At 50.4% G+C, this 27,830-nt stretch overlaps 1 protein-coding gene across 1 annotated transcript in view; it reads right to left on the bottom strand.

Annotated features, from left to right (window-relative positions):
- The window catches only part of CDHR3 (cadherin related family member 3), a 70,784-nt gene that overhangs the window by 20,656 nt on the left and 22,298 nt on the right, over positions 1 to 27,830 (bottom strand). Inside the window, exons 4-9 of the mRNA XM_075557366.1 lie at positions 21,549 to 21,643; positions 20,665 to 20,769; positions 16,628 to 16,776; positions 13,843 to 14,032; positions 2,783 to 2,954; positions 786 to 888 (exon numbers count right to left, since the gene is read on the bottom strand). Of these exons, the coding sequence (XP_075413481.1) occupies positions 786 to 888; positions 2,783 to 2,954; positions 13,843 to 14,032; positions 16,628 to 16,776; positions 20,665 to 20,769; positions 21,549 to 21,643 (814 nt within the window). The remainder of the gene's footprint in view (positions 1 to 785; positions 889 to 2,782; positions 2,955 to 13,842; positions 14,033 to 16,627; positions 16,777 to 20,664; positions 20,770 to 21,548; positions 21,644 to 27,830) is intronic.

Raw genomic sequence — 27,830 nt, 5'->3', positions numbered from 1 at the left:
ACCAACTCAGTGACACCAGGTGTGTAGGGGAGAATTGCCCTCTGTAGAACGTTCAGAAGCACATCATCAGGCCTGCCTTCCAAAGTGCCTCTGGGTGGACTTGAACTGCCAAATTTTTGTCTAGTAATCTAGCATTGAACTGCTCAGTGACTACAAAGACAGAGTCAGGGGCCAACGGTGGGGATCAGGCGAGTGTTCTTGACATGTGCAAGGAAATCAAGGTACAAAGCAATATAATTCAGTAGGGAAAGTGACAAGCTGTTTGGCGCAGCTGGGAAGAAGTTGGTTTTGGGGGGATAGATGAGGTCAGAGGAGATTAAGTAGGGCCTAGATGATCAAAGTCCTTCTATGTGACACCGAGAGTTTGAACACCAAAAGTTATGGAGACGCTCAAGGGCTTTAAGCAAGGAGGTCATCTGTTGGTGCCTGCACTTCTTAAAACATCACCAGTAGAAACGGGAAGAATGCATCGGAGAGGGACAAGACAGAGGTAGAGCGACCTTTAAGAGACTGGAACGTGTTGAATTCAGCCAAGGCCAGAAAGGCCCTGTCTTAGCACAGGGGCAGCGGAGTGCAGAGTGGCGATGGGCAGACAATTCTTGCAACTTTAGGAGGTGACATAGAAGGATGGATTAAATGTGCTAGATGCAGAAGGGGCGGGGACATGGGGGTGACTCCTAAGTGTTAGGCTTTGTTGAAATCACCTTTTAAACAAAAACACTACTTCACACAGTAGGTTGTTGCTGCTCAGGATGCCTCATGAAATAAATCAAAATGATACTTGCTTTTATAGTAAGGAGGGGCAATGTCCTGCACTTGGAGTACCATGATGTATTTATTGCCGGATGCCAGATTATTTGGATCTTCATAATCTAGGTCACCAATCAACTAGATGAAAACAGAGAGATTATACAGAATAAACAATCCTCCGTATTACAGCGATGAAGGCATTTCCATGTACTACAGGCAGATGTATAAAATGACCAACCATTTCTGGACAGCATTTTGTCATTTGTATGCGAAACAAAAAAATTATATTCATACCTGTGAGAGGTGGATGATTTTATGTCTGCTAGACACTCCTGGCTAGGGGCGGTGTCAAACCTGCCAATTAAGTGGTAGCTTGGTGACACCCCCTTAGGGGTGTGGCCTTGTATGAGCGTGAGGGACTCTGGGAACTGCCTCTCTGTCATTTCATCTTCTTCCTCGCTGGGACATCTCTGGGACTCTGAGTCTGCCTCCAGGGGTGGTCCTGTGGGGGCCTCCGGACCCTGCCATACTACCACCAGCCTTGGATCCATCGGGCTGTGATCTCACTCCCTGCCTGCTGCTCCACTTTACTGCACCACCAGCCTGCCACTGGTGAGTCTGAAGAGGGCCCTGGTTTGCCTGGGACTGTGGACTGGAGTTGGACTGGGCTGAGACGCTTTCTTTTGAGATACGATTACTTGTTGACATAAAGTTCTTTCCTATCCACACATGCGTGTCACTGGATTTGTTTCTCTAGACCACCCAGCCTGACACACACGTTTTCTTCACTGCTAATTGATGTATGCAAAAGGATTTATCAGGAGAGAGGATTTCGAGACAAAGATGATCGTGGGTACTGTGGCCCAACGGCAGGGACTCACAGCCTCAGGCTCGCTGAAGGAAATCGGGAGGGGAGACAGATTGCTACCTGCAGGGTATGCTCAACACACGCAGGTCGGCAGGTCTAGAATATGTATCAAACGGATGCACAGAAAAAAGACAAGAAGGAAATAGACCAGAACAGCGACAGTGCTTATCACCGATCTATTGGCAATGGCCATGCTGCTCTGGGTTTCCCTGCATTTTCTGCAATGAGCATGTACCAATTTCCTAAGTAGAGAGAAAATAGGCATTATTTTTGAAATGACACTGAGTCAAATTGGTAGGATTTTCTTGGGGTGTGAAGGAGGACCGGGGTGGGTTATGGCGAGAGAGGGGAGGCTTTATCGCTGGTGCAAACCACTCTGGAGACCCGCCCTGCCCACCTTTTGCCAGCACGGTTCTGTGTCTTTGGAGTGGCCTGCCCACCCACTCTCAATCTCCCGTTTGGCTCTCCAGTGGTTGTGGTGTTTTCAGCTGCCACCAGGTTGGTCTGACCCAAAGCACGACTGGACAGAACATGGCCCGGCCCTGTGACATTCTCGTGACCGGTTGGGCTTGGACTGTTGGGATCCCTCAGGGTTTTCTTGGACTGATTTTCTAGAGAAGATGGTCAATCCCTTTTCCTTAGTCTGTTGAGAAGCTCGGCTGAACCCCGTTCAGCAGCACCTGGAGGTGAGAGCTGCCTACGAGGAGCATTGGCTGGGAACCAACTCCGGGTGTCCTACCTACCAGATGAACACTTGACCACCGAGCCAGCAGCGTCTCACCCAGTGGGTCTACAAGGCTGAACTCATTCCTGGTCTTCGCCCTGCTTGCTGGCACCTCACCCCTGCACGGGCCTGAAAGGAGCACTCGAATGGACAATGTGCTGGAGCCCAGAGGGCACCAATGGGAGCCTGCGGAGGCACATAGCACAGAGGCCAACTGTGAGCGGTGCCAAGTGCCAATCCGGCCCGGAACCCCCGAGGCACAAGTGTGCATAACAGGACGAAAGAAAGAGCACATGGGAGATGCAGCTCACTCGTAAGTTTGTCAGTGACAGTGGTCCCACACTCTGAGGGGATGTTACCATGGAGATTTCTCTCTATAGCGACACACTTAGACCAGCTTCCCCGCTGCCCTTTAAATGATGCAGTGTTCATTCACTGACCACAAGTTTCCCAGAGCCGGCTGGATCCTGTGAAAATCGGCTGTCGCTGCCCACTCCGGACGGCGTGGAGAAGTTGAACTTGTTGTTTGGCGCTTCGCTGTCATGATCAAAGCAGAACTTGTTCAGGTCCAGAAGCAGCGTCCCCTTGGCTGCTCTTTCAGGCACCATCATGCTGGCGGAAAGAGAGGAGTCAGTCTCCCCCGCCCACTAACAAATGTGGACCGCATGTGGCTTTGCAGCCTGGTCACCTCTATTTGACCTTCAATTCAAAGCCAACCCATGGTTAAGACAGCAACCTCTGGACGGGTCTCCCTACTTCTTCCCTGGCCTCCTTTTAAACACCACAAACATCACGTCACACTGGCTCCTCAAATCATTCCACTCCTACCCTGGGTCCACAGACGCAATGTACAGTCTGCCCCTTGCCGGTCGCCTTGCAGAACTCAGGTCCTGCTGGCTCACCCACCACCCTGCTCGCCCCATAAACAGTCATAAAGCACACTCCTTTGCATTCTTTCGCTTCTAACAAAGGTTACCTTCTCGGTGACACCTTCTCTAGATACCGTACTGAAGATATCAATAGTCCCTCGCTGTTGCTTTCTCTCCCACCCTCACCTTCATTTAAAAATATTTCCCACTTGACATTTCCCAATATACTATCTATTTGACTTATTTACCCTGTGTATTGTGTGTCCCTCCCCAAGCAGTCAACACCATGATGTCGGGGTTTGTTCTCAGAACACAGAGAACCCCAAACCAGACTCGCTCGCTGCCATCGAGCCGGTGTTGACTCATAGCAAACCCTCTAAGACAGGGTGGAACCGCCCCCTGTGAGTTTCTGACCCTGTACCTCTTTAAGGGGGTGGCTGGTGGTTTTGAACTGCTGACCTTGCAGTTAGCAGCACAACACACAATAACTACGCTCGTTTTTTAGGACTAGAAAGAATAGTGGTAGAGAAAAACGGAAGAGAACTGCAAATCTGAGTCCTGCCTACAGGAGTTTATAATCTGGCTGGAGAAACCCCCCGTGTCCCATACCTCTCAGCCCCATGCTCAGAAGATTAGGAGATCCCCGACTTGTGTCTGAATGGCTTCAATAGCACAGAACAGTCCCCATAAACTCTGGGTACCATTCGCGCAAAATGGCCTGTGGAGGGTTGAATTTGGAGGGCCTGATCGCAATGGACTCCAGGTAATGCTCTCCCTAGCCTTATAGCCTTCTGGTCCAGCTGAGGGAGGCGGCTAACACTGAGGCTTCAGTTCATCTGGAGCGGTCTTCAACATGTTCCTAGCCTTCAACCTCTCCATGTAGAAGATGGACATCGCTCATGCCAGTCATCTTCTGCTGGCTCCCAGGTGGCGTTAAACGACAAGCATTTATTTTCAATTTTGAATCACTTTATTGGGGCTCTTACAACTCTTATCACAATCCAACCATCCATCCATTGTGTCAAGCACATTTGTACATTTGTTCCCATCATCCTTTTCAAAACATTTTCTTTTTATTTGAGCCCTTGGTATTAGCTCCTCATTTTCCCCTCCCTCCCCTACTTTCCCTCCCTCACAACCCCTTGATAATTTATAAATTACTATTATTTGTTTCATGTCTTACACTGATCGATGTCTCCCTTCACCCACTTTTCTGTTGTCTACCTCCTGGGAGGGGGTTCTATGTAGATCATTGTGATCAGGTCTCCCTTTCTTCTCCCACCTTCCCCTTCCCCTCCTGGTATGGCTACTCTCAATATTGGTCCTGAGGGGTTTATCTGTCCTGGGTTATCTGTGTTTCTAGCTCTTATCTGTACCTGTGTATATGCTCTGGTCTAACCAAACTTGTAAGGCAGAATTGGAGTAATGATAGTGGGGAGGGGAGAGGGGAAGAAGCATTAAAGAACCAGAGGAAAGTTGTATGTTTCATTGTTGCTACACTGCACACTGACAGCATCGTCTCCTCCCCACGACCCTTCTGTAAGGGGATGTCCAATTGCCTACAGATGGGCTTTGGGTCTCCACTCTGCATTCTCCTCTTTAACAATGATGTGATTTTTTTGTTCTGGGTCTTTGATGCCTGAGACCTGATCCCATCAACACCTCATGATCACACAGGCTGGTGTGCTTCTTCCATGTGGGCTTTGTTGCTTCTCGGCGGATGACCGCCTACAACAAGCATTTGCTAGTGCTCTGTGCTGTTGAGGGGATTCGAACTCCCGGTGCCCATACAGGACAGAGTAGACCTGGCCCATGGGTTTCCTAGGTTGTACTTTTGATGACAGTTGATTGCCAGACCCTTTCTCCTGTGGAGGGAAGCTTCTGGGTTCAAACCACTGACCTCTCAGTTAGCAGCTGAGGGCTTAATCCTTGGGCCACCCGGGTCCTTCCTCATAATGCTGTGGGCTATCTGGTGGTTCTTTCGGCACCAGTAGGATGTGGCTGGCCTCTCTGGTCATCAGGGAGCTGGGCTGGGGCTGGGTGCTCTAAGCTACCTGAGGATGGGATGGTGCTTGTCTCCGTCCACTCGGCTAGTTCAGGTTCTTCACCCAGAGATCACAGGACTCCAGATGTGTGAGAGAAAGCAAGTTCCAACGCTCAGCACTTGGCAAAGCGGTGCGGTGCTGCCTTTGTGGTTGCTCCATTGCCAGAGCAGGTGGAGTAGCGAGAGGATGAGCAAATCCCACTGCTCCGCTTCCCATTGGGTTGTTCATTCCCAATCAGTTTGTGGTCAGTTCTGCCCCCTCTGCTCAGCTTCTGTCCTATGCCAGCAGCACGCACAACACCTCTTCCTCTGGCCCAGTGCTGGGTCAGGGCACACACAGTCCTCCAGACTGCCACGCCAGCTCAAGACATTAGCGGCCAGCTACAGCCTCAGGTCCCCACACACCCTCACTTCTGGCCCGCTGGATGCACATCTGGGCTCTCAGCATATCAGCCATAAATGCAGGGCTTTCATTTCTGACTTATCTACTACTCTCTCGGGTTCCATAATTCACTGAATCAACGCAGCGGGCCATGGAAATTGCTTTATCGTAGTGAAAAGGAGCCACATGAACAGCACACAGGACAAGGCCCCAGAGGCGACCAGCGCGCCATTCCCGTCTCTCAGAAAGGGGAGTGCTGCCCTCCCCCCTGCATTGATGCCAATCACCGGTCAGGAAGACCAGGGAGCTGTTGTGTCCAGAGCGTTCCCTGGGGCCTCATGACACTGGCCCGAGTGACTGGCCCCCGCCCTCCTCCCCGAGCCTGGCTGCTGTCCCACAGTGCAGTTTCCTGGCACTCAGTATCACCTTGTTACCATAATCTGCCAGGTCTAGATCCCGGAGAGAACAGAAAAGGGCTTTGACTCTGGGGAAATTGCCAGGGTTTAAAGGCTGCCTCTCAGAAATGGAGGACAAAGTCTTGGGGCCAAGTTCAATTCTTTACTCCACATGTCAAGTCCAGTTACAAGAAATAGAAAGGGAAATTCAACCTCGCTATGGGAGGCAGGGCAAACCCCATATATGTATAGTGTAGATATCTTTACGGTGCAGATAGATGGTACCGGTGTGTGTGTGTGTGTGTGTGTGTGCGTGCACACGCGCAGTGGCTGCGGGAGGATATGCCTTGCAGAACTGCAGTTGCAGGAACATAATTGAACGTGGCCTCAGCTGCTATGTACTGAAGTCTGTGGCTGCTTTTGCACGGAGGCTGTGTTTCCCTGCGTGGACATGGCAGACTCACCACGGCAGGCTTATTCCTATCTCTGACAGTCAGCAAGTGGCTTGAAGAGCTCCCTCTAGCATTGACAAACCTTCCTGAGGTTGCAGGCAATCTAGGACATGCTGGTCCTCCTTCCTTCCCTCAAGGTCAAACCTGCCCCAGGGTCTGATGACTCTCCGCCTCAGGCAGCTCTCCCCATTGTTTTCCACCGAGAAAGGAAATCCTTGCACAGCGAATCCTGCCTGGGCAGCTACTTCTCAGTGGCCCCAGAAAAACACGTGTTAAGTTTTGGCATCCTCTGAACTGCCACCTCTCTCTCATCAAACTGGGTTCCCTTCTGTCTCCCAGCGCCTCTCTCCTGGCAGCTAAGATGGGCTCTCAGCTCAGCCAGCGTGGAGCAAGTCTGATAGGAAGGATGGTCTTGGGCCACTAAGAGTCATTGGGTTTTCTTCATGGATAGACATTTTCCTGCTGCATGCATCTGGATTTCCACAGTGCCTCCATGGTGCAGGTCACCTTTACTTCAGCAGAATTGGAATCGGAGCATTGTCATGCCTGTCTTGGTTGTGCAATACCACAGGGATCATTGGTTGCCATCATGGTGACCTCGGGGCCCTGTGTCCGACAGAAGAGGGTCTTGCTGGCCCTGAGCCGCTATCATGGTGCCGGGCATGTTTAGTGCCTTGTTGTAGCTGTTGAGGCAATCCATTCCCTCGAAGGCCTCCCTTGTCGTCACCGCCCCTCCGCCTCGCCAGGATGGCCTTCTTTTAGCCCTTGGTCCTTCCTGCTGACATATCTAAAGAAGTCTCGCGTCCTTGCTGCCCCGGTTCTGGTTCGTAGAGTGTTGTAGTAGCTGTGTGTTATCAACCTTATTCCAGTTCCCAGACATTGGACAGGACAAAGGTGAACTGGCCCATGGTGCTTCCTAGACTGAAAGATGTTGTTGTTGTTATTGTTGCAGTTTTAGAACCTTTATTAGGCGATCAGCTTCTCCCAAGAAGCTGCTTGTGATTTTGTACTGATCTTGCAGTTAGCAGTCCAAAGGCGTAACCATGATGCCACCCCAAGAGGTGCTCAGTCTTAGCCTCACTTTATGGAGACAGAGTGGTTCAAACCATGTTTTAAAAAGTGAGTTTGACCAGTAATGAGAGTATCGATACCAGGAGGGGAAAGCAAAGGTGGGGTGGAAAGGGGGAACCAATCACGAGGATGTACATATAACCCCCTCCCTGGGGGACGGACAACAGGAAAGTCAGTGAAGGAAGATGTCAGACAGTGTAAGACATAACAAAATTATAAGAATTTATAAATTATCAAGGGTTCTTGAGTAAGGGAGGCTGGGGAGAGAGGGAGAAAATGAGGAGTTGATACCAAGTAGAAAGAAAAATGTTTTGAGAATGATGGTAGCAACAAAGGTATAAATATGCTTGACACAATGGATGGATGAATGGATTGTGATACGAGTTGTACGAGCCCCCAACAAAATGATTTTAAAAAGAAAAAAAGAGAAAAATGATGGGGATAGTAACTGTACAATTGATCTAATTGAACTATGGATTGTTGTAATACCGGTAAGAGCTCACAATAAAATGATTAATAAATAATTTTTTTAAGTGGGTCTGTCCAGGCAAGATTCTTCCCTGTGTTAGTACCATTGTAAGCGTCATTAAGTCTAGCCCAGACGAGCCCGACCCACAGCGGGCTGGGGACCTGGGCCTTGATGCGACGCTGAGAAGACCACACGGTTACAACAGCCAACGAATCCAGGGTCCCAGCGCATCCCAGACACTGCAATCGGGCCTGCTCACTCAGCACCGCCTATTCATGCCTGACCCGCTGGGAAAAACACCCCATCCACTCATCTATCCCTGCTTCGAAGGCCCTGCTCTCCCTCCCTGTCATCTGATGGCAGCTTCTCCACAAGCAAAGGTGACCGGTGCTGAGCCGCATTTCAGTCGGCCAACCGAGTCCACTTCTCGCTCCCAAAGAGTTTGCAAAGTGCTTTCTGCCAAGCGCCTGACAACTTACAGCCAGTTCAGGCGGGGCTGTCACTGAGCCTTGGATGCCTCCACTGGGCTGGGGCTCCTTCGGGAGCAGCTCAGGAAAGCCAGCGGCCTCCCCGGCCAGTGCTGAGGGCTGTTTTGCTCTCTGGGCCAGCTGAGAGGCCGGCAGAGCAGCAGGGTCGATGAGGAGCCCTGCCTCCCTCCAAGCTGGCTTCCCTGTGCCCAGTGCCTCTCCCGACCATGTTCAGGGGCCTCGTCCGTCGCACCTGCGCTTCTGCCAGGGCATGCGCTCAGCAGGCCCTTGAGGGTCAAGGGCTGTCAGAGACGGCGGCCCCATTGTCCCTGCTGCTCTCTGGTACTTCCACTGCGCCAGATGGGTAACCCCACTGGCACGGGGAGGAGGCAAAGATGGGAGGGTAGGGGCAAGGCCAGGTCCAGTAGTAGCAAATGAACCAATGGGACTCGGGCTGGGCTTATGAATTAGGTTCCCATCTGCTGAGGAAAAGCGCCTCCCCCCCCCTCCCCTTTGGCCTTTCCTCCAGGCTTTACTAGGACCGCTGGGAGTCGCTCTGGATGGAAGCTGCAGCAGTTTGGGAATGATCTTCAGTTAATCCGGCAGCGAGCGTAGTGCTGGCCTTCAGTGCCCACCTGAGGCAATGATCCTGAGCAGGACTCTGTGTGCGCTTTCCTGATCAGTACGGGATACTGGGAATGTCATTCTTTCGCCCCAAGCCCCATAGGTCCTCACCTGGTGGCCTAAGCTGTGAGAGAAAGGAAACCCCTTCAAACTCAACAAGAGCGAAGCCAAACCCCCAGGATGTGCATCGGCATCTCTCCACAGGAGGGGCAGAAAGGTCCAAAGGCACGTGGAAGCATGTCCAGCAGCATCACTCATGAGGGAAATGGACATCAAAACTGGAAGCGAGCTATCACTTCACCTTGGCTGCTGACAGAGAGGTTGGAGGTTCCACACACGCCCAGGGGCTCTGTGAGTGAGAGACCTGCCCAGTCTCCTGCCACAACAAAAACTCAGACAAAGAACATTGTCCGTCTCCTGGAAACAAGCCCAAGGCATTGCCCCTTTGGTCCTCCAAGAATGAGCTCTCTCTGGACCACAAGCTCAGAGACACGTGTGGAGAGCCATGTTTTTGCCAAGGATACTTATAACACCATTCACAGGCCACCCAAGACGATCAACTTAAAATGAGCCTTTTATGTGTGGTCCAACATTTAATGAACTCACCCCCAATTGGAAAGGCGTGGAGCTCTGGTGGCTTAGTGGTTCAACATTGGATTGCTACCTGCGAGGTTAGCAGTTCAAAGCCACCAGCTGCCCCTCAGGGAAAAGATGAAGCCTTCTACTTCTGACCTCCTAAAGTGTGTAAAAGCAAACATTTAAAGTCACCTACTTATATTTCTGTCATCGCAGCACTAGATAACTAAGAATGAGCAACTTAGCACACCATCTCTACCCTGTCCTCAGGATCCAGATTTCTCTTAACCACGGGAGGGTTCCATTTATAGACGTCATAGTAGGGGAGTTACCACCCTAACTCCCAAAGCACCCATCCCCGTTACCCCATCTAACGGATCCCAAGGGCTTAGGGCCGGACAATTCCAAGATGCATGCACAGGGCATGTGGGACTCCCAAGGGAGAGTGCAATTCCTCACAGTCAGGAAGAGAGAACCTAAAGAGCCACTGGACCTAAAGAGCCGCTGGACCTAAAGAGCCGCTGGACCTAAAGAGCCGCTGGACCTAAAGAGCCGCTGGACCTAAAGAGCCGCTAGACCTAAAGAGCCGCTGGACCTAAAGAGCCGCTGGACCTAAGGAGCCACTGGACCTAAGGAGCCACTGGACCTAAAGAGCCACTGGACCTAAGGAGCCACTGGACCTAAAGAGCCGCTGGACCTAAAGAGCCACTGGACCTAAGGAGCCACTGGACCTAAGGAGCCGCTGGACCTAAAGAGCCGCTGGACCTAAAGAGCCGCTGGACCTAAAGAGCCGCTGGACCTAAAGAGCCGCTGGACCTAAAGAGCCACTGGACCTAAAGAGCCACTGGACCTAAAGAGCCGCTGGAGAGAGGAGTTTCGGAAACTGCTCCAAGGCTGTTTTCAGAGTTGCTCTACAGACAGAGACCTTCCGGGGGTGGCAGGACATCCAGCTGGCAAGACCACTCCACAACGGGGCAAGGGAACTAAATGCGCCAGCTCACCCACCCCATCTCTCCAGGGTCTTTCCATTGCGGCTATCCGAGGGCAGGCTGCAGGAGGGTGGGCAGTGAAGTAGGAGGGGCAGGTGGGATGTACCCAGAAAAGAGCTGAACTCTTTAAGCATCGGATTCGAGGTCACACTGATTTTCTAGCATGATGCAGGACATGTCACTGGGAGAACAGGAAGATGCTCAGAAGGACAACAAAATGCATGTCTACAGCTTCCTCTAGGAGCCCCTGCCCAAAGCCTCAGCTCTGCCAAAGGGTGTCCTGCCGACCCAGAGGTGCCTCGGGAGATGGACTTGGCGCTCTGCTGATAAAAGGTCATATTCCTGGAAGCTCTCTCAGTTCTGCACACACGGGCCACCATGAGCCCGAATCAACTCCAGGGCAGACAACAGCAGCAACTGCTCTCACTGGGCAATCTGCTCCTTGGTCCGTCCAGACTGTAGTAATTGAGTCTGCATCCTAATTCATCTGGCACTTGCAAGACTTGCAAAAATCAGTCAAGGCAAACTCAGAAGAAGACTCCATGTGGACGTCACTTCCAACTCCTCATAAAGGGGAGAGGATAGGGTGTTACAAACCACAAGGATGATGTTAATCTAGAGCGTTGCTCATCTTGTGGCTTTTGATAAAACGTTAGTAGAAGGACACTAATATTCTGAAAGGCATATTAGTCCACAATTATAAGGAACTTAATTTTTAAATAGGCATGAAAAGATTAGGACTCGTCTCTTCCTTGTTAATCTTCTGTAAGGGGATGTCCAATTGTCTACAGATGGGCTTTGGGTCTCCATTCCGCACAGCTCCTCATTCACATCGATATGATTTTCTGTTCTGGGTCTTTGATTCCTGATACCTGATCCCATTGATACCTCATGAGCACATAGCCTGGTGTGTTTCTTTCATGTGGACTTTGTTGCTTCTGAACTAGATGGCCACTTGTTTATCTTCAAGCCTTTAAGACCCCAGACACTATGTTTTTTGATAGTCGGGCACCGTCAGCTTTCTTCACCACATTTGCTTATGCACCCATTTTGTCTTCAGTGATTGTGTCAGGAAGCTGAGCATCACAGAATGCCAGGTTATTAGAACAAAGTGTTCTTGCATTGAGGGAGTCCTTGAGTGGAGGCCCAATCTTCATCTGCTACCTTAATACTTAACATATAAATATATGTACATCGATCTATTTACCTATCATTATATATAAATATATTTACATATGTACATGCCTGTATTTAGACCTCTATAAAGACCTCTATAAGACCTCTATAAAGACCTCTATAAGACCTCTTTCCTCTATTTCCTTTTACTTTCCTCATGTCCCACTATCATGTTCAGTCTTCATTTGGGTTTCAGTAATTCCTCTCTATTACATTGCATTGATCAAATCCTACCAGGCATCCTACGCCCTCCTCGCCATTGATTTTAGATCACTTGTTCCCTTGTCCCTGGATTTGTTAACACCCACTTCCTTTTCCCTGCCTCCCTCTCTCCTGTGTTTCCCACCCGCCCCGCCCCCCCCCCCCCAATCACCGGTCCCATTGTTTTCTCCTCCGCCAGTCCGGTCGGGGTGCAGTATAGCACTGATGAAACATATAACTTTCCTCTAGTTCAGTGGTTCTCAATCTTCCTAATGCCGCAACCCTTTAATACAGTTCCTCAACTTGTGGTGACACCCCCGCCATAAAATGATTTTCATTGCTACTTCATCACTGTAATTTTGCTACTGTTAGGAATCAGGCCACCCCTGTGAAAGGGTCATTCAACTCCCAAAGGGGTCACAACCTACAGATTGAGAACCACTGCTCTAGCTCATTAATGCTTCCTCCTCCCCACTATTATGACCCCAATTCTACCTTACAAATCTAGCTAGACCAGAGCATGCACATGGGCACAGATAAGAGCTGGAAATCTCGGGAGTCCAGGACAGATAAACCCCTCGAGACTAATATTGATAGTAGCAATACCAGGAGGGGAAAGGGAAAGTGGGGGGAGATAGGGGAAACTGATCACAATGATGTACATATAACTCCTTCCCAGGGGGACAGACAACAGAAATGTGGGTGAAGAGAGACATCAGTCAGAGTAAGACATGACAAAATAATTTATAAATTATCAATGTTTCATGAGGGAAGGGGAGGGAAAGAAAAAAAATGAGGAGCTGATACCAAGAGCTCAAGTAGAAAGAAAATGTTTTTAAAATGATGATGGCAACAAATGTACAAATGTGCTTGGCACAATGGATGGATGGATTGTGATAAGAGCTCTATGAGCCCAATAACAATTTTTAAAAAGAAAAAAAAGTAAAAGATTAGGGGGTGCGAGTAGCACTATGGTTAAAACACTTGACTGCTAAATGAAAGGTCGGAGGTTTGACTCCATCGGTGGCATCAGGGCAGAAAGCTGTGAGTGACTGTCTGCTTCTATGGAGTTACTGCCTTGGCAAACCACAGGGCAGTTCTGCTCTGTCCTCTTCGGTAGCTGTGAGTTGGAATTGGCTCATAAACAGTGGATTTGGATGAACAGGTGAATGAACTGTGAGACAAATTTAGGTCAAAATATATAAAATAATTCATACTGCACTTATGTCTGTGTTTGCCCTCTGTGTTGACGTTCTTTTTACCCACCTGAGTTGTGTCAGGTGAATTTGATGCTTTGTTTGGTTTTGAGTAAGTACATGTTTTGATTTATTCATAATACTAGTGGTATGTTTCTCTGAGAGTTCCAAACTATGAATCCTAAATCTCAAACCTCTACAACTGTTAACTAACAGACTGTCTGGCCAGTGGTGGCTATAAATAAAGAGAAGCCAGAGTTCACTGAGGCTCTAAAAAGTCCCATGGTACTTTTCACCAACAGAGATGAGCATGTTCTAGAAGGAAGCAAGATAAAAAAATCAATTTTTAAATGAGCACGAAATTGGAGAAAAGAGGTACCAGAGAAGAGGAACTGAGAGAGAAGAAGAAAGGAGAATTACAAAGGGAAAGCCTACATACAAAACAGGGCCATTCAAATCTGCTTATTCCTGTGAACCATTTCCCCACAATTCTTTCACTTCCTGATGAGAATACACCAGAGAAACCATAGGGTCAAGCAAGGGCCACCGAGAGGCAAAATGCACAACGTAAGTCTCCAAATGAGAATACCTGAAGGTGAACTTGGTACACTGAGCAGGGTTGTCATTGATGTCTTCTACAATGAAGGTTATCTGGATGCGATTCTCCTGCCCACCTTGGGGCCTATCTTTCACCAGAACTTCCAGAGCAATGGTGGGATTTTGCCTTAATCCATGTGCATCTCGGTCTAGCCTGTTGGCCACTTGGATTGTACCAGTCACTAAGGAGGCAACGGTGAAAACATGATCCTTTGAAGAGAAATGAAGGGTGTCTGGAGACTTGGAGAAAACTAGGAAACATTCTACTATGAGGACTGGCTTGCAAAGAGAATATCCTCTATAAAAAATATAGCTTTCTTAAAAGCTCATGTAAGATCCTGAATCAGACATTATGGGATATCGGAAAGACCTCTCCCAGAATTATTTACCCATGTGCAGCGTTGGTGGCGTAGTGGTGAGTGTAGCTGCCTTCCAGCATGACTTACCTTAAGCCTTCATCTCGCACCTCCTCCCTGGAGGGGGCCTTGCCCAGGGTTGACCGGACTGGTGGACACCTGGCTCTAGCTTGACCCATTTATTCTCTTACCGTAAACTTTGCAATGGAGTCTCGTGAGCTGGGGACTCGGTAGCTGAGTTTGGTTAATAGTGAAGATACAGATCAAAGACCACCAGGCTAGCTCCTGAGGTCCCTGGGGTGCTTTTGCCCCGACAGTTAGACTCTTTCTTATGAGATACCCAATAACAGGGTCCCAGAATTTCCCAACATTTTAAATGTTTTCCCTTAGGTTGAGTTGCCTTAAATTCCATTCCTTGCAACCACAATCTTAATAAACGTGCTCCAAAAAATATGCTTCCTAAAAAGTTCAATTTTCCAGTTGTAGGGTAAACAGTATTTTTAACCAAGGTTGTCTGACCCTACACTGTCATCTAGCTGAGGTCCACTGCACGTTTTCAGCTAGTGCCCTTGCCTTTCCTGCTCTGCAGACAAGTATCCTTGGCTCTAAAACCCATGTGGCAAATACCGCCTTTCTGGGATTGCCCAATGATACCACCCACCACCACCAGTTAGTGTAGTGTCAGTTCCCACATGGGGTGTTTTCATGAATGTTAGAATAGAACTAAGGTCCACAGGGGTTTCAATGGCTGGGTTTTTAGAAGTAGGTCCTTCTTCCTGTCTGCCACTTGGTGGACTTGAACCTCCGATCTTTCAGCTAGCAGTCAAGTATATCAATCATTTGTACCACTCAGGAATTCCCGTCCAACATGTTGTTGGGGGCCATTGGGCTGATTTTCAGACTCATAGTGGTCCCGTGGGACCGACTAGACAGCCCTCTAAGGTTTATTCGGTTGTAATCTTTGCAGAAGTAGATTGCCAGGTTTTTCTCCTGGGGAGCCAATGGGTGGGTTCAAACCTGCAACCTTTGGGTTAGCAATGGAGTTTGTACTCCCCAGGCTCCTTTCTCCACCATACCAGTAAATCGGGCCCCCGGAAGAAGAGCTCTCTGCTGGCAACGTTCTTTGTGGTGATATGGCCAGGGTTTATGTAGGGGTGGTAGTAGTTAGGGATTATGTCAACTAGACACTCCTGGTCAACCAAGTCACAGCCTGATGACGCCTCTGATGTCATCAGCCTTTTGGGATAAGAATGAGAGACTCTGGGAACTGGTCTCTCACTGCCACCTTGCCTTCCTGCCTGCTGCAACTCTGCCTGCCTTGAGGGATGGCCCCACATGGGCCATCAGCCCTGAGAGCTGTCACCACCCTGCCATGTTTTTACTGTCTTTGGATCTACAGGACTCTGTATCTACTGGCCCATGAACCTCCTGCTTTCCAATTCACCAGGAATAGAAAGCTTCGATTTTCTCCTGCTGGTGATTTTGAACTGCCGACCCTGCAGTTAGCAGTCCAGCATACAACCACTATAACCATCATGTGGCTCCAGAGAATATAAAATGACAACCATTTCAGCATGTCTCTCCTGCACAGTGCTGGTATGGAGCCTCTCTGTAAGAGGCTTCAAAGTGTCCGCAGGGCAGCTGCCCTATCTGCGTTCCGTGCCTGCTTGCCTCAGAGGGGAAGGCTGATTGAATCAGCCAGCAACACTGGGACTTACTCCGTTTCCCAAGTCCCCTGCTGGCTGCTTTTAATGCAGCCACTGCTCTGCTAGGGAGCCTTGTGGCACAGCAGCTGAGCATGCACCTGTGAAAGAACGCTGGTGGATGGGATCCACCCAGCAGCTAGCTTTGAGGGGAAAAGACCAGGTTGTCTGCTCCCTGTGAAGATGAAAAAACTCCAACTCAGTGGGACCCCAAGGCTATAAATCTTACAGCCGCAGAAAGCCTCATCTTCCTCCCTCAAAAAGGCCAATGGTTTAGAACTGCTGACTTTGTGGTTAGCAGCCCAATGTGTAACCTGCTACAGCATCAGAGGGGTGGGGTGGGGGGGTGGAATCCAAACCCAACTGCCATGGGGTGGACTCTGACTCAAAGCAACCCTGAAGGGCGGAGTCGAGCTGCCCCAGTGGGTTTTGAGGCTGTAACTCTTCCCAGGGGGAGAGGGCCTCGTCTTCCTCCCTCAGTGGGCCTGGTGGTTTTGAACTACTGACTCTGTAATGAGCAGCCCTACTCGCTGGCCACTAGGCCACTGCCAGGGCTCCTGGGAAACCCTATGGGCAGCTCTACCCTGTCCAAGGGGAAACAGACCCAGCAGCTCCTAACCATAACAACACGACCTTGGTCAGAGCGAAACCCCTGCCCTGCACCAGAAGGCAAATCACAGTTCCGTCCAGAGTAGGCACGTCTGTGTGTGTGACTCACGCTGGTTGATCATGAAGTAGTTGCTGACCGTCGTGAGGCTGTAGAGGAGGCGGCTGGCCAAGCCTTCGTCATCAGGATCCTCAGCTGTGACATTGGCCACAATGGTCCCTGCAGGCAGCTCCTCCAGAATCATGTACGTGCGCGTTGGGCTGCCACACAAAATCAGCAAACGCAGCTCATTTCCAGGGGCGTGTGTGTGTGTGTGTGTGTGTGTGTGTGTAGTCTGGGAGGTGGATATTTTGGTCTGTGCTAAATATAGCACTGAGCTGTTTCAGTTGCATCAACAGGCTCGGAGGGAGAGCGTGGCTGCCGAAAGCAGAAGAGACCGCCTTCCGTCTTTCCAAAGATCACCTCCCTCTGGAAAGGTGTCAGGAATGCCGCAGTGTGATGGCCAGGGCTTGCATCTGCCCCCCACCCTGGGAGCCTGGCGTGGCTTCAGGTTGGCCTTGGCTGAAGAGCTTTCACCACAAGGCTGGCAGATTAATCCAACCCTGCTCCTTGTCCCTGTGCTAAATCCCCCTAAAGCCTTAAAAGAACTCTCTCTAGGGGTCCTGCTCCCTCCTGTGCCCTCTAGCCCACACGGTGGTGGCCACGGAGGTCGGATAGACAGGAACCGTCGCATCTTTTACTGCCTCGGATCCATGTCTTTCATTTCTTCCTGCCCTCTATTTGGAGGCCCGAGGAGGCAGCGGTGAGGCACAGAATGGTACCTCTTCCTGACTCCCTTTAATCACCAGGTTGGCTCTCTGAAGAGAGTATGCAGTAGTCCCGGCTGAAGACAAGGTCGTGGCCATTGTCCTCCCAGGGTGACTCCTCACAGGACTGTCCCCAGGACCAGCTCCCTCATCTTCAGAGCCCCTCGCTGCCTTTGGTAAAGCAGACCATAATAAGACAGGTAATTGGGCAAATTGAGTAATTTGGAATGCACCAAGGGGCGCTTATTGTTTAAAATAACTCGGCAGGAAATCCATTTGCGGAAGGAAAATAATTTCAGTGGGGGGACACAGTTGCCTCTAATTTACCAGTTCTGGAGCTCTATTGGCTCAGCGGTGAGGGGCTTGGCTATTAACAGAAAGGTTGGCAGTTAGAGCTCGCCAGTGGCCCCAGGAGAAGCGCCGTGGTAATCTGTGTGTGTAAAGATGTCAGCCTCTGGGCCAGTTGTACCGCACCTAGGACATCATGAGTCACGGGTCGCCCATGCTGCCCTCGAACTCTTGCCTGAGTTGCGCAGCATGGGGTCCCGGGAGCAGCAGAGCCAGCGTCAGCCTGTGGGGGGTGCTCCAGCCTAGATGGAGTCCGGTCCTGCGTTTTAACAAGGTCCCCGGAGCCACTTGTTGGAGCAGGGTGATTATTAGGAAGTGCCAGAGGGCACAACCAGGGCTCCCCAACCTCCCAGGGGCTACCCCAGAGGGAAGTTCCCATCCTCCTAGGCGTCCTTCCCCTAGGACAGCGGTTCTCAGCTGGAGGCATATTCTGGGGGGGGAGGGGGGAGGGGGACATTTGGCTCTGCATGGAGACACTTTCAGCCTTCACGACTGAATTGGGAGGTGCTAAGGAAGCATCTAGTTGGTAGATGCTAGGGGTGCTCTGACAACACCCCCTCTGACAGGGGATGTTTGCTGTTGCCCAATTCAACAGTTTCTATGTGCACCCCACCCAGGATGCATCCAGTACAAAACCTCAAAGAGCCAGGGCTGAGAGCTTGGGGTCTACTGCATGGCGGGAGTGGGGCACACATTCAGAGAGGAAGTGCACGGCAGGCACCGACTTCTCTTTCTTACCCTAAAAGCACAGGAGTATCAGTGAGTCCACATAACCTGTTCTTAGCGCACCCACCGGAGCATTGGGATGTGCTGCAGTGGTCGCCACTTGGGGATAAAAGGGTTAGCAGGTCACACAGGTGACGAGTCTGTCTAGGGGAGGGGCCTACCAAGTTCATTTCGAAGCCAACAAGAGAACCAGGGAATTCCAGCCGGACTTCTGGGTGCCCCCACGCCCAGCCTGTGTCAGGCCCTCTTTCTGCTGTTATATTTGGAAGGCTCAGACTCCCCCACCAGGTGCGTTATCCATTCTGCCCCTTGGGAGAACTGTGGTTTTCTCCCTCCATGACCCCGATCTCCCACCTCACAGTCTGGAGGGGAGGGGAGGCACTGAGGGCTCCAGTCCACAGCCATCACCACGTGTGCCATTGTCTGAGCCCATGTCCAGGCTGGGCATCACGACTATTTATACCCCACCTGGATGGGGCACCTAGAGGAACCCGTCAGCACAAATGCTCCCTGGGCCACCCTGCTGAATGTGACCTCCCGTGGGCGGTGATGGGAAGCATTCGCCGTGAGTTCTATCTGCCAACTGGGCTGCTGCTTGCTGGCGGTGGACCGAGTTAGCATGAGTGTCACCACCGGACTTTGTTTTCCCAGCAGCCTGGCAGTGGGTTGGTCTAATCCCTCCCCATCTCAGAATGCTGCTCCAAGCAGTCCACCTCCTTCACTGCTGACTGTGCAAGTGGTGAAAGCACTCCGCCGCTATCTATGAGGTTGGTAGTTCAGGTCCACCCAGAAGTGCCTTGGAAGTAGGGACTGGTGATTGATTCCTGAAGAAGCCAGGGGTGAAGCACAGTTCCACTCTGACATACACGGGGTCACCGTGAGCCAAAGTTAACTCCACGACAGTTGTTTGTTTCGACCTCCCTCTGGCCAGATGGCTTTCTCGGGGAAGACCCTGCGCTGGATGTGTGCCTAGCGGAAAGCCGTGAGTGCAGTAAAGCCACAGGCAAGTGCGGGGGCCTTCTTGAGTGGTCCTGGTGCCTGTGCCCATCAGGGACAGTCCAGGCTGTTTGGAAGGTGAGTGGCTTGCTCAGAATCCACCTTCCTTGCCTCAATCCACATCTACAGCAGGCTTGAGCCTCCCCCTGTGTCTAGGGCGGTGCCCATTCCACTAGATGCGCCGTCCCTCATGTTGGACATAGGAGTTCCCATGGACAGCCAGACGCCTTTCTCGGCTCCACCGCAGCTGGAGGAAACACCAGAGCACCCAGCCGTGGGCAGGGCCCTCCGCCCGGAGCCCCCATGCAAACAGAGCTCTCTGCAGGCCACGCTGGCAGTCCAGGAGTGGGCTTTAGGGGGTCTTGACTGATGGTGTTGTTAGGTAGTAAGATAGGGGATTGTTCCTCTCCATGTCTAGGGGCCCCCTACAGGAGGTTGGAAGCCAAGGAAGGCTAAGGGGCATTCGCCAATTTAGGTCCTTGAGCCACGTGAGCTTAATTCAGCCAGTGGGTCAACCAGAACCACCGACCACTCCTCCCAGCAGAAGGCCCCAAAAGGCCGGAACCTGGACACCACCACCCTCTTTTCCAGCTGCTTCTCGGCCCTCTGCTTGGCTGTGCTGCAGCGTCTCTCTCTCTCTCTGGCCTCAGGCCACCACGTGTGGGCGTGCAGTGGCATGGGGTGTCTGTGTCCAGTTACTGTAACGCCTGAAACTTCTTCTGCCCTTTGTGAAAACCCACTTGGATCCCAAACCAGTCTTCGGCATGAGTTCTTTCTCGTGGGAAGCCAAGGACCAGGGTATTTCCCACCGAGAAAGCTATCAGCGTGTGTGCTAGGACAGCCGTGACTCTCGCTGAGCACTTCCAGTTCAGAGTACCTGATGCACGCGCCCCGATGTGCCTCGGACAAGAACTGCCCTCCGTACAGTCTCCTGGCTGTGACCTTGCCCAAGCATATAGATCACCAAGCTGTTTACCCAACGTGCCTCTGGGTGCCGACCTTCTCGTTCACAGCTAAGTGTGTGAGCAGTGTGTCCCACCCAGGGAGCCATTATGAAGGGGCCTGGCTTAGACTTACTCTCCGCATGTGCACACCACCCAGGTACCCCTCTCCCCACTGCATGTGAATGTAGGGAAGGGAGAAATCCAGAGGTTTGGGGAAAGGACACTCTAGTCTCGTCTCGGCCAGAGCACAGGGCACCTCTCCCTGTCCTGCTCACTCCTCGGGAGGCACAAGCTGCAGCCCCCGCGCCCTGCAAGCCCCCAGGCCTACCTGGTGAAGTGAGGGCGTTCGTCGTTGATGTTCACAATGTTCACCTGCAGTGCCGTGGAGACTTTGAGGGCGTGGCTATCTTTTACTTCCACAACCAGATAGTGACTGTGGCGGAGAAGCAAGTTATACTGACGGAGACTTTAAGACGCCCTCGCAGGCAGTATGGAAGGGGTTGTCTCCTCCCTGCCCATCCCCCTCCCTATGCTCCTGGCAGTCCCACCTGTCATGGCCCTCTTTATTCCTCCTCTCTCAGGCCCACTCTTCCATGTCAGCTACCATCCCACTGACCCTGCATCTCACCAGGGCTCCCCAGGCCAGCCATGGGGTACCTGCCAACCTCCTTCCTGCCCCTAGCATCCTCACCATGTGGATGTCCCACCCATGTGGGGCATGGAGGTGCCAAGGGATGACCCAGCCCTGGTTCTCACAACGGGGCAGAGCTGGGATCCAAACCTGGTTGACACCAAGGTTTCGTTTCATCCCCAACCTTGGCCATTCATTCCGCATCTCTTTGCCCCGGGGCCTGCTGGCCTCCCCTTTCACATTGGCAGCCACTTGGCACCGGCTTTAGGGGTTAAGTCTCCCACATGGGGCTGCCATGGGTGGGGGTTGACTCATGGGCAACTTTGTGTTCTCCCCCTTTCCTGTACACACACACACACACACACACACACACACACACACACACACCTTGGTTCTTGTTAATGGAACAAGGCAAGAGGTCGTCTAGGTATTTGCCTTCTCCCTGGGGCTGGCGACTCCCTAAACGCAATAGGAAGACAACAGCCCTCTCAGCTGGCACCTAGACTTCCCCCTGTGACTCCTTCAAGTTTCCCTTCCTGGGCAGAGACCCACCAAACTGTACAAGGCCATGTAAGGGCTACCTGTTGTTTCCTGCTTCAAAGTCAAATTCCCTTGTGGAGAAGAGGGTACCATTAGGAGACATTCTAAAGCTCTTCGAGGGAGGAACCAGAGAATACTACAAAACAAGAAAGAAGGCAGCTGTCAAAGAGACCTTTGATTTTAAGGTTTTCCTTACCCATGAAACCAAATATCAACCATAACAAAATTCCTGACCCCAGCATTAATCCTGTTGCTATTGTTAGGAGCTGGATAGTGGTTCTGACCCACACTGGCCCTGAGAACTGGATTTGGAGCTTACCTTCTGAGCACCTCCTTCTCAAAGGCCTATGGATGACAATGAAAGGCCCAAATCCATTTGCAAAGTCCCCACATGGATTAAGCCTTTACAGAATTCCTTCAGACCATTGACTAGGCTGTGCATAGCCTTGCCCTCTATTCAAGTGGATACTTTCACACCTCTCTCACCAGCTCAGGAATGGCAGTCTACCTTAGGGGCTTGCCGAGGTGTATCTTGGTTTTGGTACTAGGTGCCAACTAGTCTATCCCAATTCACAGGGCCCCTAAGTACAACGGAACAAGGCACTGCCCGTCCTGTGCCATCCTCACAATTACTCCTTTGTGAGCTCTTTGTTGCAGTCACTGTGTCAATCGATCTTGTCAACGGTCTTCCTCTTGTTCAATGCCCTTCCTTCCAGGGACTGGTTTCTCCTGAAAACATGCCCAAAGTGCATGAGAAGACGTCTCCCCATCCTTGAGAATAAGGAACACTTTGACTGCACTTCTTCCTGGACAAACTTGTTTGTTTGGCAGTTCACAGTGTTTTCAAAATTCTTCACTAGCACAACAATTCAAGGACATCAATTGTTTCTTTGGTTTCCTGGTTCAATGTTCAACTTTCACATGTATATGAGGCTCTTGAAAATGCTGTGGCTTGGGGTCAAGTGGCTGTCAAGGAGGGTGTCAGAAGAGACTGAGACGTGCTCTCAACCTTAGAGTAGCGGAAGCAAAGGGAGAGACGCTGAAGTCAAAGAGCTGAACAGAAAATGTCAAAGAGGAACTTGGGAAGACTGTGGTGACCTTGTTTCCATAGAAACATGGCAGGAGCCCTGGTGACATAGCAGGTGTCACGGGAGCTGCTCTTCTCTGTCCTGTAGGATCCTTGTGAGTAGGGATCCATCAGATTGCGGGGAGGAGTTTTGTTTGGTTTTGTATTATTATAACCAGTCAACTTCAAGCCACGTGCTTTTACGGAGTAGAAATCCCAACAGTCTGCCTGTATTGCAGATAAAATAGCTGCTCAGAATGAGCCTGCAGTTTCCGTTTCTTTCCATCTTAATATTTCACTGTAACAAAGTCAGCACTAAGTCTGTGCACCTTTCCCCAGAGACAGGCTTGCTGGGTTCCCACTGTATGTTCCTGCTCCATCAAATATCCTATTCTTTTAAAAAATTAATTGTAAACTTCTAGGTAACGAAATGTTTGCCATTTCCACATTCTTCACAAGTGCAGGTCAGAGACATGAATTATGCTTCTCACGTGGCTCAGCAGCCCCCTTATCCATTCCTCAATTTTTCCATCACCCTCAATGGAAGCCCGTGTCCCCTAAGCATTGAATGCCCCCACCTCCCCCTTCTTCCGTCCCTCAAACATTTGTGATGCACCTGAATGGGGCCTAGTGGGTTCAGATTTAATCGCTCTTGTATCTGTTTGTCTGAGCCTCTATCTCTGATTGAACACCTCTGAGGAGCTGGTCACCAGCTCCTGCTTCTGTGACAGAAAGCAAATTCAAGGCCTCTGGTCTATGCAGCATGTGCTCCCAAGTCCAGTCTCCTGAGCCCTGTGGTCACTGTATTCTCACAAGCTCTCACTGAAGGACTTCTGACTTTGAGTTGAAGTCTTGGTTTCCACCAGCCTCCCTAAGACAAAAACAGCACTTCCTGCTGTTGAGGCCATTCCAATGCAGGGACCCCATGTGGTACAGAAAAGAACTACGCTCCATTAGGATTTATTTGTTTGGGGGTTGTTGGCTTTTTTTTAAAAGTTTTTTTCTTGTTGTTTTTTGGCTGTAAGCTTTAGAAAAGCAAGTCTTCAATAAGTTCATCAACAAGGACCATCAGTCCTTTTACCCACAGTGCTGCTCGGTGAGTTTGGAGGGCAAGCTTTGGGTTAATCGCCGAACCAACACTATTTCAATGCCTACCATGCATTCGGTACCAGGACTGATGAAGGGGATTAAGATGCACTTCTGCCCAGAGAATTGCTTACCACATAATGAGCAGCACAAAGGTACTCAGGAAGCATGCATCGAACTGATGCTGTGGCCGGCAAGCTGAAAACAAAACCCAGCAGGGCAGAGTCCAAATTGGAGCCTGGTTTGGGGCTACCAAAGGTCTATGTTTCAATGTTACTAGTAAAGTCTCTTTGTTGTTCTAATGATTCGCACCCAGTGTAAGCTCTCCTGAGGGCCTCTGCCCATCATCACCTACTCCTACAAGCACCCACAGACTTATTTGTCGAGCCTCTAGAAGGACCAACCCTAAGTTACTCAAGGATGCCCACGCAGGTTGTTTCCTTGCTCCTAGGATGCAGCCAACAAGGCAGGAGAGGACCCATGTCAGAAGAGCTGATTCCAGTCCTGGTTTCACCCCCCCACTCCCCACTCCCAGGGTCATAGCCAAGTCTTTTCCTTGCCTCTAAAGTAGAGCTGGGACAACCCCTTGTTTCTCAGTGTGCTGAACCAGCGGTTCTCAACCTGTGGGTCGGGACCCCTTTGGAAGTCCAACGACCCTTTCACATGGGTCACCTGATTACTAACAGTAGCAAAATTACAGTGATGAAGGAGCAACTAAAATAATTTTATGATTGGGGGTTACCACACTGTGAGGAACTGTATGAAAGGTTACGACATAAGAAGGCTGAGAACCGCTGTTGTGAACGTTGCACGAGAATGCACGGGCCACCGCAGGCTGTCTATAGCCACTGGCTCTAAAGGGCTTCCAGGGGAGAAGGGTCCTTCTGTCCTTTCCCATAGGTGGAGGGACGATCTGCCCTTCAGGCCTTAGATCTCTGCATCAGATCACCAGAGGCCGCTTGCCAACAGAACCACAGCCTCTGAAATCCGAATCAAAGGACGTGCTGGCCAAGGCTTCCAGCCCAGCCATCTGCTGTGTTAGGGGGGTGGGGTGGGGGTCGCTGAGCTCCCAGGAGAGGGAGTACACAGAACCCAGACTCAGGAGCTCCTGGGGGTCAATGTAAGCTTTGAAAACCATTTTAAAATATATATGGGATTAGTACATACACCAAATCATCCCATAGTTTAATCACGTCCAGCAGAATTGTACATTTGCTACCACCGTCAGTTTCCAAACATTCTTTTTCTATATGGCTGCCTGACATCATCACCCTTTCACCTGCCAACACCTCTGTGTCCCCACAAGGCCCTGCCTCCACTCGCTGGCTCTATAGGTTTATTAGTCCTGGTTTTAAACGTTTACTCCTTGGTAGCTTTATTGCTCTAGCTTTCACGAACACATATTTTATACAGAAATTAAGAAATATAGAAAAGAAGTGAAAGATAAATCCCTTCTAAAAGCCTGTGTTCAAATCTTTTCTGTGCAAATTGGTGAACCTAAACAAACAAACTCACTGCCACCGAGTCAAGTGTGACTCTTGGCAGCGCTTGTGGGCAGAGTAACTGCCCTCTCGGGCTGCTGCGGCTGCCATCTGACTGGAGCAGAAGCCTCAGCTTTCTCCCAAGGAGCGCCTGGTAGATTGGAACCGCTGATCTTTGGGTTAGCAGACTTTGCAAATGTAGGAAGGGATTTCAAAAGGTTGGTAAGAAAATCTCATTTTTTCCATGAACATTTTGAAGCTCTTTTATATATCCTCCCAAAATAATAATAATAGTTGATGTGATGTTCCAATCAAAATTATAGCGCTTTTCCTTGAAATCTTAAAAATTTCTAATACCCTTGAAATTTGTTTTTCCTCATGGTTAGTACCGATGGCATGGTGTTTTGCTCTGGGCGTCACTTTACAGCAATGATTTCTTGCTGGTCATTTGGATGTTTCCTATGTATTTTTTGAGAGGAAATTTTGGCCAATACCAAGGAGGATGCTTCTTCAGCCTCACAAATTACCATAAGCACCTTGGCAACACTCAGAGTGTGATGTTTCACACCCCGCCCCACCAATACTCCAAGCAACAGGCTGGACAACCTACACCCGTAGCTGCCTGCACGCAGAGCAGTTATGTGTCTTTGGGCTGAGCGATCCCCTGAGAGAATTCTCACACAGAATAGATCAGAGGCCCCACAGGAGGCAGTGGAGACCCAAGGATCCTGACTATGCACACCTGAGTCAAGATATGTGCATCTTCCTCATATATTTTGAAATTGACTGGGAGCTGGGTCTCCCTTTCTGCTTGGTCCCAGGTACCTGTGCACCAAGAGGAGTAAGCGCTTGGCATATAGAGATGGCTGGCCCTGATCTCCTTATGTACAGGGTCCACTCAGCACCGTGACAAATGAGATGGGGGAGAGATTCTATCTGAGAAGGGTACAGATCCCAGGGAGCAGAGGAAGAGGACCTGTGACCCACTGGGGATAAAAGGCTCCTTACAGGGAGCAGGAGAATCCAGGGCTACAACTCTGGAGCCAGACGCACTAAATTTGAGTCTTGATTCCACCAATTCCCACTTGCGTGATCTTGTGGAGCAAAGAGCCATAGTGATCGTTCGTTCTCCAAGAGGTGATCATGTGACGTGCTCAGAACAAGGCTTGGCACATGGCAAGTCTTCAGTAAATGTTACTTCCTGTCGCCCTGTTAGAATCCAGATCTAGGAGAGAAAGGGCTCCATTCCGTTCCCATTTATATGCCTGGTGCCTGACGCATAAAAGATGCTGTGTTAGGCAGAGTTCTCTGGAGAGACGAAACCAGGACTCATGGTGATTATATGATTGATAGATAGATAGATAGATAGATAGATAGATAGATAGATAGATAGATAGATAGATAGATAGATTTATACAGCAAGAAGGAATGTAACTGCTAATTAGTCCACACAGCACTACAGAGGGCTCAGTTTAACTCACTTTTGTGGAACAGTTAATACAAAGAAGGTCCTTCAACTCACGTGGGCTGCTGATCGAAGGTCAAGGAAGCAGACAGTGGAGTCTTCCCTCAGGTAAGACAGGCAGAGTCGACAGACCGCAGGGTGGGGCAGCAACACCCAGTAGGGCAGGAGCACAGTAAAGCAGGCCCCATGGGGTCTCAAGCTCTAGTGGTGTACGCGGTGACACTATCCACAAGCAACTTGGCAAAGCAGGTCTTGAAAGAGTCTCAAGCTCTAGCCATGCACGGCAAGGTGACCCGATCCAAGGGTTGGCTCAGCCCACAGGTAGTGCAGCGCACAGTGAGGCAAAGGACTAGTTCAAACAGCAGCATGTTGGTCCCATCACCAGGGAGAAAGAGGCAGAAGGCCAACCTCAGAGAGCATCTATTTCAGTCGCCCTCTGAGGTTGTTAGTTTATTCTACCAACCTGGCCGATAAACATGTGGGATTAATTGAAGGGAGGAGAGATAAATGGCTCTGTGAGCCTCGCCTTTCTAGTTCTCGGGTCTCTTGCTTTGTGATGGTCGGACCAGGGTGCAGCTGCCTTAGCATTTCCCTGCTTCATCTTGCAAGGCAGACTGCCTGCAAGACACCCCCAAGGAGAAGCTGCATGGATCTACCCGATGCAGCCCTGGGTGCTGGAGCACCCGTGTGGAGACCCCAGCCAGTGCTGAGATGCTTACACATTCACTGACTTGGCTTTCCTCCTGCAGTCGGCATCGTTATGTCTGCTTTGTGAGATGGAGGAGGACTTTGTGGATTGGTGTTGGACATATGGGTTAATGGCTTAATGTCGGACTTGTGGGCTTGGGCAGCACTGGGTTGGGAAATTTTCTTGATGCGCACTTAGCCTTTATATAAAACTCTCTCCTACACATGAGTTGCTGTGGATTTGTTTCTCTAAAATACCTAGATTTAACACACCCTCCAATCAAGCTGTGACCTGATTAAACTCTGCCCACATGCCCCTATGGAGGCCTAGTTGGCATAATAAACCCAACTATCACAGATGCTCCACAAAGAGTTGTTCTTGGTAGAATTTCCACTTTTAATGTGGGCGATGCAGGTTCGAGTCCCAGGGAATGCACTTCGTGTGTAGTCATGACCCGTCTGGCCAGGGAGGCTGGGTGTTGTTGGGATGTTGAAAGGGTTTACAACAGAGCCTCCAGACAGAGGTGGACTAGGAAGA

The sequence above is a fragment of the Tenrec ecaudatus genome, chromosome 9, assembly GCF_050624435.1.
Source record: "Tenrec ecaudatus isolate mTenEca1 chromosome 9, mTenEca1.hap1, whole genome shotgun sequence".
Lineage (NCBI taxonomy): Eukaryota > Metazoa > Chordata > Mammalia > Afrosoricida > Tenrecidae > Tenrec > Tenrec ecaudatus.
The sequence above is the reverse complement of the archived record's forward strand: the minus strand, read 5'-3'. Positions and strand labels throughout refer to the sequence as shown.